The sequence below is a fragment of the Rhinoderma darwinii genome, chromosome 4 (assembly GCF_050947455.1).
Source record: "Rhinoderma darwinii isolate aRhiDar2 chromosome 4, aRhiDar2.hap1, whole genome shotgun sequence".
Classification (NCBI taxonomy): Eukaryota; Metazoa; Chordata; class Amphibia; order Anura; family Rhinodermatidae; genus Rhinoderma; species Rhinoderma darwinii.
In genome coordinates, this window is record NC_134690.1 from 94,080,494 (window position 1) to 94,094,303 (window position 13,810).

A 13,810-nucleotide genomic window follows, 5' to 3' on the forward strand; every position below is an offset into this window, starting at 1 on the left:
AGCAATACCAGTATGGTGGAAACATGTTTGGGATCCAGTCTTTTATATAAATGTTTTATTTCATGCCTGCTATTATGTGATTTCTGAGACGCTCGCTTTCCGGTATGACGGTTGTTTTGGGGATTTACCAGTCATCTTATATTTTCTAGTTGTGCCGTGAGAATTTATATGGTTTAACTTTTCATTTTTCTTTTTTTTTTTTTAAGTGTCTGTACATTAAATGATAAAAGGTGCCAATATACCCCCAGGAAAGGGAGTGTTTTACTACACGTGGAACTATTCTGTTTTGATCAGATTTTGTTTACCTGTGTAATACCAAATGTATCTGCAATAAAGATAGGAGTGCTGGAGCTCTCCTCTTTTACACTATTATGTGACTGTAGTCTTCCTATTAATAATCTTTACTGCGGGGCCGTGGCCTTCTATAGACTATCCAAGCCACTTTGGGTATATTCATAAATATCCGTCTTTTCTATCATAATTCTTGCCAAAATTTGATTCCAGTGGAGATTTTGTGCGTGTCGGTGTTTTGTAGTAAAAACCATTGCCAGCTTTTAGATGGAAAACACGCTTTCGAACCATGCAGAATAGAGGGCTCTCTCTTCCCTCCGAATACCATGTTTCATCAAATAATTGCATGATAGACTTTCTTTATATTCAATTTTTGTTTCTTTATATTTTATTATATACTCCTATATAGACAGCAAAATATTAGGAAAAGACCATTCTGTGAGAATAATGTTCTAGTGCAGTAAAAGCTTATTTTCCTGTGGAGAGGAATAGATGTAACACAAGTGTCCTTCTACACCTATTCCTCTCCTAGCAGCGTCTCCGCATGAAAATGAGCTACACGGAACAGTGTTTTACTAGTCACACCATTGGTAACTATGAGATTGGTCTATTTCTAATGTTTTGCTATATAGTTAAAGGAATTTATAATCTATAATGAAAGAAAAATGTTATATAAAGGGTCTATGGAGCAATTATTCTAAGATGCAGCGTGTCAGTGTTTTGCGGTCACAGGCCCCCACCGATAAGATCTCAGTGTGACAAGGCAGAAGATCATTTACTGTGGGTTTCGTTAGCATATTACCCAGCAGTAGGTACCTATATAATAATGCTACCATACAAACCGTTTCAAGAATTAGTAGATCTCCTCCACTAAACTAGAATTCTTACCTTTCAGACTTTAACTTTTTATGTATTTTGACCCCTCCATACTTCAGAAAAATTGATATACTTCCCTTAAACTAAATGTTCACCATTGCTTGCCATTTTGCTTTCTTTAATCTGAATTGGTTAAAATTTCTGTGCTGATTCCTTTTTTAATATAGTGGTCGGACCTCCAGTATGCAGTAAGCGCCCCCTAATGGCGGCTGTACATAGCCCACATGTTCTATGGACTCCTTTTAGGGTGATTTTTTTTAAATTATTTTTCCATGTCGGGGGATATGGAGACCTGACTGTTAGGCTGGGTTCACACGACCATGTTACGTCCGTAATGTACGGAACGTATTTCGGCCGGAAGACCCGGACCGAACACAGTGCAGGGAGCCGGGCTCCTAGGATCATAGTGATGTACGACGCTAGGAGTCCCTGCCTCGCTGCCGGACAACTGTCCCGTACTGAAAACATGATTACAGTACGGGACAGTTGTCCTGCAGCGAGGCAGGGACTCCTAGCGTCGTACATAACTATGATGCTAGGAGCCCGGCTCCCTGCACTGTGTTCGGTCTGGGTCTTCCGGCTGAAATACGTTCCGTACATTACGGACGTAACATGGTCGTGTGAACCCAGCCTAAGGCTAGATTCACACGAGCGTGGGGAAACTCGGACGTGAAAAACTTGTGTCCTCATGTGTCCTCATGCGGGTCCCTTTTTCACGGATCCCCATAGACTTGAGCCTATGGAGGGATCCGTGAAAACGGAAGATATGTTGTTTTAACGGCCATCACATGGACGTATTCAACGCTCATGTGAATAAAGACATATAAAGGAATTAATCGGCACAGAATTTTGGACCAAAAAACCTCAGTAAAAAGGTGAAGATTCACTTTAAATCTCTCTTTCTACCTGGAGCTGGCAATCCTGCAATGCTAGGAGCGGAACAGTCAATGGTTCATGTACTGAGTGTACCCTCCAGCACTTCTGCAGATTACTGAGTGACAAAGCCAGAGTCAGACCCAAGGAGACCTAGCGTTAGTAGCAGCGCAAACAGACTTGTAGAAAGGGGAAGAATGGAACCTCCGATGAAGAATTGAGCAAGAAAACTTTTCTAATACAGTGGCCTCCGCTTATTTCCTCTCCCTTCATACCACGCATGTGATAGCCCCCATAACAGATGGGACCAATGTAAAATAAATGAGGGTCCACTGTGTTGTAATGGTAGGAAAGACGTCCCATAGTTTATTGGATGAAGTCACCAACACTGCTTGTTAATAAGATGAAATGATAGTCGTATGGTAGCACCACCACCTTAACATATCTGTCTAATGCTGAAGCCTGCAGACCATCACAGTCCTCGCCTTTTAATTGGTCCCGTATACATGGTAAAGTTGACCGCACATGACCATGCTACGTCCCCTAATGCCCTATCCGCTGCTTTTTTTGTGCAGCGAAATAATTTGTATTCTTCCAAGTCCCCAGCATTCATTATTCGTGTGATATGAATATTAAGTACGAAGTAATCATCCCAATAGTGATTCATGGCTAAAACACGAGGTTTGTGCAGAACGCTGTGCATGAAGAATATGAATAAGGAAAGCATATGCAAAATGATGTTTTATTGGAAAACTTTTAATTGTAATTCCTGTAAGTGAAGATTTTTTTAAATTTTTTTTGGCTCACTACATAGATAAAGGTCGTTCTGTTTTTAACTAGATCTGAACTTATTTTTAATTGCCAGAGGAAAAAAATAACAAGATGCAAACTAAATTATACAAAAACAATCTATGGACTAAAGCGCGTGTTTAAAGGGGTTCTGTAGCATAACATAAATGTGACAATCGCTGAGCGCATGAGCTTACATTTCCTAATATGAATCCCTTTAAAGGGTAACTAAACGTTCAACAAACTTCTAACATGTCATCGTGACATGTCAGACATTTTGATTGGTGGGGGTCCGAGCACTGAGACCCACACGAATCGCTAAAACAAAGCGGCAGAATTTCTTGTGTAGGCGCTCAGCCGCTTTGTTCCTGTTCGACTTTTTCCAGAAATCAATGTAGTCGAGTACAGACTCAATAGAAAGTCTATAAGCCGTACACCGCTACATCAGCTTCCCGGAAAAAGCTGAACAGAAACGAAGCGGCCGAGTGCTCACACGAGCGCTTCTGCCACTCCGTGTTAGCGATTGGTGGGGGTCTCCGTGCTCGGACCCTCACCAATCAAAACGTCTGTCATGTCACTATGACATGTCAGAAGTTTGTTGAACGTTTAGTTACCCTTTAAACAAGTTTTATGGAAGCGCATTTACTGTAAGTAGTAATGCAACTTTCTAATAATCCTTTTTAAGATATCTGCATGCGGTCATTGAATGGAAACGCTTTTATCAGACAGAGGCGAGAAAAAAAACTGTCCTGGTGATGTCCACTACCATAAGCATATGGCTCTGATACACTGTTAGTCCTGTTCTAATCCTATGTTAGTTGGATATTAGGAAAGAATTTTTTTTCAGCCTCTGTTAAAGAGAATCTGTCATCTCTCCTGATATGTCTGTTTTCGTAAATACATGTATTCCCCATTAAATAACAATTCTAGGGCACGTTTTAAAACTCTGCATTATGCCATTGCTCTATTATTCTTCCTGGACATGTATGAATAAATGAACAGTGTTTCACTATTCCCCTTGTCAATGGGGTCAGATGTGTATGTCTCTTCATAGTCCGACATTTCCAGGAGGAATAACAGAGACTCAGCACAACACAAAGCTTTAAGAAAAGCTGCTCCTACATTTGTTATTTTATGGGGTTAACAAAGTATACACGAAAACAGACATGCCAGGAGAGCGGACAGATTCTTAAGAAAGTTTCCAGCCACTGACAGCCAGCAAAGAATGCAATTGAGGGCTTCGAACACAAATTATATACAGTATTCCTTAGTTTTATTTTGCGGTGACTAAGGCTGATTTACATAGCACTGGGAAAACCCTTTAATATTCAGCACATCTGACCTCTGGGATGGCATCTACAGGGGAGTAGCTTTTACTTATATGGTACCTGTCAGTGCCACCTAAATTATCGATCTACATAGAATGTCCATACAGTCGCCCGTATTCCGCTAAAGAAGGTGAAGAGAGAAGATAAAATCTTGGAGACTGGCAATGCAATTTTCCTGCACTGAATAATTTCTAATGTAGCTTTATTCTTTAATTTTGCGCGTATGTTTCTTAATGCTTGGTATTGTAAACTTGGAGAGGAGAATACTGCGTTGCTTCTGCCGCATGTTATCCTGTCACCTACCTCACGAAGATATATCCGGCCAATAGGACTTTACTGCCTTGTGGCCAATATTGTAACACGACCATTTACAAACCGGTTAAGACCTGTTCACATCAGCGTTCGGTTTCCGTTGATGGGTTCCATCAGACCTTTCCGTCGGAGGAACCCATCGACGGAAAGGCAAACGAAAACCATAGCTTATGTTTGCATTACCATTGATTTGAATGGCAATGCTTCCGTTGCAAACAGTTACCGTTTGTCTCCGTTCCGTAAGGTTTCCATTTTCAATAGCGCAGTCGACTGCGCTATTGTTTCTGTCAAAAAGACTGAAACCTTATGGAATGGAAACAAACTGAAACCTTTTGCAACGGAAGCATTGCCATTCAAATCAATGGTAATGCAAACGGAATCTGTGGCTTCTAGTTGCCTTTCCGTTGGGTTCCTCCGACTGGGAGGTCTAGCAGAAACCGAATGCTGATGTGAACACACTTATATAGAGGGGTTCAGCAACGGCTTCCTCTTATATTCATTTTACAACTCATTGCACTTTATACAAAATAATTTTTAGTAATTTTCATATTATGGCTATTTGCAGGTTAGGATTGTCTATCAAACTTTTCTTACGGTGACGGTACACGCAGATGCGGTTGTGTGCTGTGCACAATTTTACCACTTATTACCGGTTTCCTCAAGACCCCCAGATCTGACAATTGCTATACACAACCTGCATCTCGTGTATATATTTTCAAGACGCTGGAAACAATGTTGAACTACTGGTGTACTGTAAAATCTGTATTTGGAAGCGGAGCTCGTGACATGCCTCTAGCAGTGCTCACATGGGACTCTATATAGCATATCTGAAGACGTGACTTTCGTTATATCATTTTCTCTATGAATAGTTCTGAATTTGTTGACACGAGTTTCAAATTATATAAAGGCCTCTTGACCGGAAGATTTTGGGTGGATTGGCTTCATGGTTTTTTTTTCATGTCACATTGCTGCAAACACAAAGGAACAGTGAATCAATATTGGTGGAAGAAAAAGTACTTAAAGTTCATGATCCAGAGATCCAAAGTCCAGTGGATGGGACCCTTTAAAGATGGAGGTGGCATGTTTCTTCTTGACCAGATGTGGTCAACTCTTGACTTTCGCCATAATTCTTACCATCTGTCTTTCTTTTGAGTCCATGTTCTCTTGCTAATACTTAGATTCGATCTGGCACTTTCTGCTTTGTATGTTGTGCTAATGTTTACTATTCGGATTGGTTTTAATATTCTGCATTATCTTTCCTGTTTGCATGATGTTTTTCTACTTTATTTCACATGATTTCTTAAATGTCCCACTGTATTATTTATTCCTTATTTTATGAAACCTGTTATTTTCCTTCGTTATATTGTCTTAACACATTTACACCTGAATAATTATGGTTAAAGGGAAGCGTTAACTTTTTTGCAAATATTTAGTGTGATGTGGCCTGCCATAGTGTTATTAAGGCTACTCTCCGTGATCAACTGCAAGCAGCAGCAAATAAATGGCCATCCATGTAAAGTATGGAAGCGCAGGTTTCGCCAGAGCATGTCTGTTCTGGCTCATAGAGGGAGGGCCCCAAGTGGGGCATACAGATAGTGGTTGTTATCATGAGGGAACCCCTTTAAGAAGAAAAAGAAACAAATGGAAGACAAACAAGGCTAATAAGGCAGTTTTTTATGGTGACTTCAAGAGTTATACCTGAAAGAATTCATAAATGGCTCTTGTAATATACATCAAAACTGAAAAATAGTTCAGCTACAATCGCTTGAAGTCATAAGTCCCAAGCTTGTGGCTGCATTACTAAGACATTTGGGTTCAGTCACGCGTTGCAGTTTTTGTTGCATGAATTTCTTGTGGCTGAAAACCAATTCCATTCATCTAAATTGAACTTGCAGAAATCCATGCACTCGGTGCAGAAACAACCAGATTCAGAGGAGTGAAACTTATTTTAGACTGCACAAAGTTTCTGTAACAAAATCTGCCGCGAGTGACTGCACCCTTATAATAACGACCAATCCCTTTCCGATTTCTCTTAAGGTCCTTTTACACCGGCCAAGATGGGCCATAAAAACAAGTGCCTTTCAACAAGACCAATCTTTGATCGGCGCTCGTTTGCTCCTTTCACAAGGAGCTGTGATCAGTAATGTATGTGGACGAGCAATCGTTATTACGATCATTCGTTCCCATGCGTTTTTATCATGTCGGCAGCACACCTCTCAACACAGAGAGATGTGCTGCCGACGATCATTTTTTTTCTGCTGCATAAACAATATGATCGGCCGATCGCTGTTTACACAGGGCAATGATCAGGAATAAGCATTTATATGAAGTCTCGTTTTCCCGATCATTGGCCAGTGTAAAAGGGTCTTTATTTGCAGTGCTGTCATGGAGACGGATTCAAATGACAATCTATATCCTAGATGATCTGAACCGTATCAAATATGTGTGTGGACATGGATGCGGATGGTGATTTGAATCCACACGAGGTTTCCAGGACAACACAGCACCTGACAAAAATTAGAAGGGGGTTTTGTCCTCATGAGCAGGGTTGAATTTCCCAGTCTATGACTGATCATCAGAATGCCTCAGGATTTCGACCTATAATTTTTAAAGTGATTATATCTCAGAATGGAATTAAGGTATTCCCAGCGGATGGATCATTTTAATTCTATTGTGTGGTTATCTTCTAACCTCTGACGCAGGTTATCGTATGATAGAGCTGTTCAATTTGAGCTTCTTCGGTCAATACGATGGAAATAAATAAAAAACAGACTATTTAGTCTCCTATCATAGCATAGAAAGCATCTAACGTTTTGTGACAAAGGTATATGTAGCAATTGAACCTTTCTTCTTGAAGTTCTTGATGATCCGATAGATGGTTGAAGAGGAGGCAATCTTACAAGCAGCAATGTCCTTGCCTGCAAAGCCCGTTTTGTGTACATGAGGGAAGAGTTATCTAGCTTAAAGAGGCTCTGTCACCAGATTTTGCAACCCCTATCTGCTATTGCAGCAGATAGGCGCTGCAATGTAGATTACAGTAACGTTTTTATTTTTAAAAAACGAGCATTTTTGGCCAAGTTATGACCATTTTTGTAGTTATGCAAATGGGGCTTGCAAAAGTCCAACTGGGCGTGTTTAAAAGTAAAAGTCCAAGTGGGCGTGTATTATGTGCGTACATCGGGGCGTGTTTACTACTTTTACTAGCTGGGCGTTCTGATGAGAAGTATCATCCACTTTTCTTCAGAACGCCCAGCTTCTGCCAGATCACGCTGTGACTTCACTCACAGGTCCTGCATCGTGTCAGACGAGCGAGGACACATCGGCACCAGAGGCTACAGTTGATTCTGCAGCAGCATCAGCATTTGCAGGTAAGTAGCTATATCGACTTACCTGCTAACGCCGATGCTGCTGCAGAATCAACTGGCGCCTCTGGTGCCGATGTGTCCTCGCTCGTCTGACACGATGCAGGACCTGTGAGTGACGTCACAGCGTGATCTGGCAGAAGCTGGGCGTTCTGAAGAGAAGTGGATGATACTTCTCATCAGAACGCCCAGCTAGTAAAAGTATTAAAAACGCCCCGATGTACGCACATAAGGGTATGTGCACACACACTAATTACGTCCGTAATTTACGGACGTATTTCGGCCGCAAGTCCCGGACCGAACACAGTGCAGGGAGCCGGGCTCCTAGCATCATACTTATGTACGATGCTAGGAGTCCCTGCCTCGCTGCAGGACAACTGTCCCGTACTGAAAACATGATTACAGTACAGGACAGTTGTCCTGCAGCGAGGCAGGGACTCCTAGCGTCGTACATAAGTATGATGCTAGGAGCCCGGCTCCCTGCACTGTGTTCAGTCCGGTACTTGCGGCCGAAATACGTCCGTAAATTACGTACGTAATTAGTGTGTGTGCACATACCCTAATACACACCCACTTGGACTTTTACTTTTAAACACACCCACTTGGACTTTTGCAAGCCTCATTTGCATAACTACAAAAATGGTCATAACTTGGCCAAAAATGCTCGTTTTTTAAAAATAAAAACGTTACTGTAATCTACATTGCAGCGCCTATCTGCTGCAATAGCAGATAGGGGTTGCAAAATCTGGTGACAGAGCCTCTTTAACCCAGATCGTAGGCCATGTTACTTGTAACAACTAGCAACCCATCATTTCTAGCATAACATCAACTTCAAGTTTACAGTGTCTCTTTAACCATGGCACACAAACTACAGTCCTGGCCAAAAGTGTTGAAACTGAAACAAATTTAAGTTTTCACAAAGTTTGTTGCTTCAGTGGTTTTGGCTCTTCTAGCCCAGATGTTTCAGCATTTCATAAGTTTTTAAACCTTTATTGACAAATAATACATCAAGTTTATGCAAAGACCCAATTATTTACAGTGTTGACCCTTCTTTTTCAAGATTTCTGCAATTCGCCCTGGCATGCTGGATATCCGCTTCTGGGCCAAATCCCGAGCGATGGCACCCCATTCTTGCCTAATCAGTGCTTGGAGTTTATCATAATTTCTGTGTTTCTGTTTGTCCACTCGCTTTTTGAGGATTGACCACAGGTTCTCAATGGGATTGAGATCTGGGAAGTTTCCTGGTCATGGACCCAGTATTTTAGTGTTTTGTTCACTAAGCCACTTAGTTATCACTTTTGCCTTGTGACGTGGTGCGCCATCATCCTGGAAAAATCATTGTTCCAAATTGCTCCTGGATTGTTGGGAGAAGTTGCTCTTGGAGAATGTTTAGATACCATTCTAAATTCATGGAAGTGTTCTTAGGCAAAATTGGGAGTGAGCCCAACTCCCGTGGATGAAAAGCAACCACACACATGAATGTCTCCAGGATGCTTTACTGTTGGCATGACACAGTACTCATGGTAGTTCTCACCGTTTCTTCTCTGGACAATCCATTCTTCCAGATGTCCCAAACAGTCTAAAGGGGGCTTCATCAGAGAAAATAACTTTATCCCAGTCGTCTGCAGTCCAATCCCTGTACATCCTGCAGAATCTCAGTCTGTCCTTTGATGTTTTTCATGGAGAGAAGTGGCTTCTTCACACCAGGTCAGCCTCCAAAAGCCTTTGCTTCACTGCGTGAAGATGCACTGACACCTGCCTGCTACCATTCCTGAGCAAGCTCTGCACTGGTGTTGAACCGATCCCATAGCTGAATCCTCTTTAGGAGACCGTCTTGGCACTTGCTGAACTTTCTTGGGTGCCCTGAAGCCTTCTTGACAGCAATTGAACCTTTCTTCTTGAAGTTCTTGATGATCCGATAGATGGTTGAAGTGGAGACAATCTTACAATCAGCAATGTCCTTGACTGCAAAGCAACTTTGATGCAAAGCAATGATAACTGCACGTGTTTCCTTGGAGGTAATCATGGTTAACAGAAGAAGACAATTTGAAACACGATCCCCTTTTAAAGCAGCCAGGCTGCTCTTATAATTCAATCAGCATGACCGAGTCATATCAGCCACCTTGTCCTCATTAACATTTTCTCCTGAGCGAACGAGAAGATCACTAAAATAATGTTAACAGGTCATTATGTGGCAGGGCTGAAAATGCAGTGGAAATGTTTTTTTTGTGTGATTAAGTTCATTTTCATAGCAATAAATAACTTTGCAATTAATTGCAATTTATCTGATTTGTTCTTCATAACAATCTAGAGTTAATGCATATTGCCACTATAAAAACTGAAGGAGCAAACTTTGTGAAAACCAAAATTTGTGTTTCTCTCAACTTTTGGCCAGGGCTGTAGATATCAATTGTTCTTCATTCAAGATAAGTGTCATGTTTAGGCTCTGTTCACATTGGCATTGGAGGCCCCTGTCCAATGCCTCATGCACATGGCCATAATTGGTATCTGTATTGCACAAATCCAAAATTTGGTGTCCATAGTCGTTATGGACCCATGCTTTTTCTCCAATTTTGTACAGAGGATTTTCTCACAGATTTAATGTGAAACTGCAAGGGAAAAAAAATGGTAGCATGCATTATCACATTGTATTGCGGATATATTCTAGGGTCGAATATGATGCCTCATCAAGTTAAAATACATCACCACATGATTTTAATGGTCTATTTACACAGTGCTAGAGTTAGACTGCCTTTCCTTATCTACAACTTCATTGCTGCTTTTTAATAAGTTTAATTACTGAACATTTGTTGTTTCTTAAAGGGGTTTTCCTCTTTGGACTATCCCTCTTTGTTATAAGGGTTCCCTGATCATAAGCTGATCACAGGATGTGCTGCTGCTTTGAACCCAGCAATCAGCTGTAATCTGTGGGGCAATCCAGCAGCAGGTGTTCATTTCCCCTTCAGCGCCTCCCCAGAATAAATGAAGCATTATATAGCATTTTTTTTAACGTTTTGAAGTAAATGGGTTGTCCATGTAATGCTCTTTTAGCTACTAGATAAGGTTCCGGAATGGAGGGAATCCTCTTTATTAACTCAGAATTCCTTAATAGGGTTTATGAAGATGGGTTATTTAAACCGAACAATCACTTTAACAAAAAAAATTATGCTTCCCTTTTACCAACATATAGTACCCATACGTTTTAAAGTATAAAATTTTTTTTATACACACACACAGAACAGGTTATCATATTATTCAATTTTTTTTCTTGTCTATAGGTTGTCACGTGTCTCCAGTAACGCTCAGGCTGCCCTCCACTACTTCCCAGCCTGGCAGGTCGCCATTGATGAGCCCAGCGTTAAGTGACAGTGGTAGTGCCAGGAGTGATGACGTGGAAGAGACTTCTGACCACAAGGTGAGATAAAAAAAAAATATTTAATCACGGTTTTATTAATTCGGCTATGACTAAGAACGCAGTTGGTGTTTGAAACGCGTAAGCATACTGGTCCTTTTGTCTTTATGTGCTGGGTGGATTTTTAATGTTTATAAAATGAAGTCCTCAGATTTCTTCACAAAGTGCTGGATCATAGCTTTTTTGTTTGCTCTTATTAATTCTACTGTATTCTGCATTCAATCACAGACCATTTAGGCTAGGTTTTTGGCAATTAGTTGAGTCTCTTTTCACATCACGTTGTTGCATCCTTTTTTTAAAGGTATTTGTTTTTTTGTGGGTTTTTTGTAATCTTGGAAAAAAACAGTACAGTTCAACACTATGCAAAAATGTGGTGTGGACCTAACCTTTCCACCCAACAATATTCTTCCTATACTCTGCTCCGTTGAGTTCTTTGTTAGGTGTCATCAGACTTAGGTGGAGTTACGTGCATTTTTACAGATCAGAACATTAAATCACATTTTCATGCAAACCCATAACGCAAGCATATTATTTTAATTTGAGTAATGTCATAGTGGTCTATATATTTAAAGCGTTATTCCCATCTTGGACATTTATGGAATATCCACAGGATGTACCAAAAATGTGAGGTAGGTACTGGTCCCACTTCTGGGACCTGCACCTATATCTATATAGGGGCCCCATGACCCTCTTCCTACCTCCTGTCACTGGGCTCCGTCCACTAAGTTATTAGATGGCCAAGTTTTCCAGAAACAGTAAAGCGCTTTTTGCCACAGTTTCCAGGAATAAGAACTACGGAACCAGTGTAGCACAGTGAGCTACCTGGTATCTGTAGTTCCCAATAACATCCGGCCACTGAGTTACTCAGTGGCTGGAGCCCAGCGGCAGAAGGTAGGAAGGGAGTCAGGGGCCCCGTTCTAGAGATTGGTGCTGGTACCAGAGGTGGGACCTGCATCTCTTGGACATTTATGGCATGTCCTGTGGATATGCCATAAATATCCGAGATGGGAAAACCCCTATAAGGTTCGTCTACTATAGATTTGTCACATGCACTAATATTTATGGATAAGCTAAGGACCCCCTTCTATTGGCTTGGCTATCAGCGCAGAACTTCAGGACTGCAGTAGCATCAATAAAATCTGTGGATTTTGTGAGTTTTCATTTATTTCAAAGCAGTGGCGAAAGCGATTTAATTGCATATTACATGCCGGATATCCAACATTGAACTGCTGATCCCAGGGGAATTCATCATCTAGAACCCCGATGAGGGGATCTACAAGTGAGAAGGGACAACTTTTTTTTTTATAGAATTTGCGTGTGAACAAGATGCATATTCTAAATGCCAGATCAAAATTGGGAGCCAATTCCTGCAGAGTTATGTATTCATAGTGGAGCATTATGATGGCATTTGCAGGCAAACTGTCTGCTCTCGGAAATCATCCCTTGCAGTTTTAAAGAAGTTATAAATGTGTAATATTGTTCTTAAAGGCTATGCAACCCTTTTGAAATGCTTTTTTATATATATATATATATATATATATGTCAGCCAATGTGATTGGTGCAACGTTATAATTAGATTCTATTGAAAATTTTTACTTTTTGAGATACAGCTTCTTTGTATCCTGTTTACAAAGCAGCTGTATCATTCGATATGACCTGAATCTGTCAGTCCTGTGGACCTGACGGGTTCAGTGACAGCGGGTCCTGTGTGTCTCTGACACAGGATCCACCAGTAATCTATCACATCTAATTTATGAACTTAGACGTGATAGATAACAGGTGGATCCTGCGTGTAGGAGACACGCAGAACCTGCTGACCCTGAACCCTTTGGGTATGTTCACACGAGGTCATTACGTCCGTAATTGACGGACGTATTTCGGCTGCAAGTACCAGACCGAACACAGTGCAGGGAGCCGGGCTCCTAGCATCATAGTTATGTACGATGCTAGGAGTCCCTGCCTCGCTGCCGGACAACTGTCCCGTACTGAAAACATGATTACAGTATGGGACAGTTGTCCGGCAGCGAGGCAGGGACTCCTAGCATCGTACATAACTATGATAATACAAAGCAGCTGTATCTCCAAAAGTAAAACTATTTTTTAATGAGTGCAACTTTATAAATCGTTTTTAATCACACTGATTGATTTTTGTATTGGAAAAAAAATGCAGTTGAAATGTTTACATAGCCTTTAAGAATAAAGTTGTCATACAATGCTTATTGAGCCTGGTTAAGAAGTGTTGCAGGTTTACCTCAAAAACGTAATTCTGCATTTTAGAACTCCCAGTGACATTTAAATATAGGGAAATAGAGTTGATGGAGGGAAGAGGATTAAATAGGCCGAAGCTTATGTCACATTTGTTCTTTAGGTCAGTTTAGGGTTTATTAGGTTAATTTAATCTTCGCTAAATTCTATAGTCTCATGGACTCTAAAAGGTGAGTGTCCACTCTATAAGCGGGTCTTATGGTTTTGAGGTCCACTTAGCTAGGGAAATGTAAGCTTACGCTTTCGCATGCACTTGATGTCCGTCACTGTATAAGGTTTTACTTCGTATGTATATGACATTG

The 13,810-nt window shown here is 40.9% G+C and overlaps 1 protein-coding gene across 3 annotated transcripts in view; it reads left to right on the forward strand.

Moving 5' to 3' along the window:
- FARP2 (FERM, ARH/RhoGEF and pleckstrin domain protein 2) overlaps positions 1 to 13,810 on the forward strand; it is a 117,573-nt gene that overhangs the window by 82,352 nt on the left and 21,411 nt on the right. For all 3 annotated transcript variants that reach the window (XM_075861373.1, XM_075861374.1, XM_075861375.1), the window contains exon 14: positions 11,110 to 11,246. In XM_075861373.1, the coding sequence (XP_075717488.1) occupies positions 11,110 to 11,246 (137 nt within the window). The remainder of the gene's footprint in view (positions 1 to 11,109; positions 11,247 to 13,810) is intronic.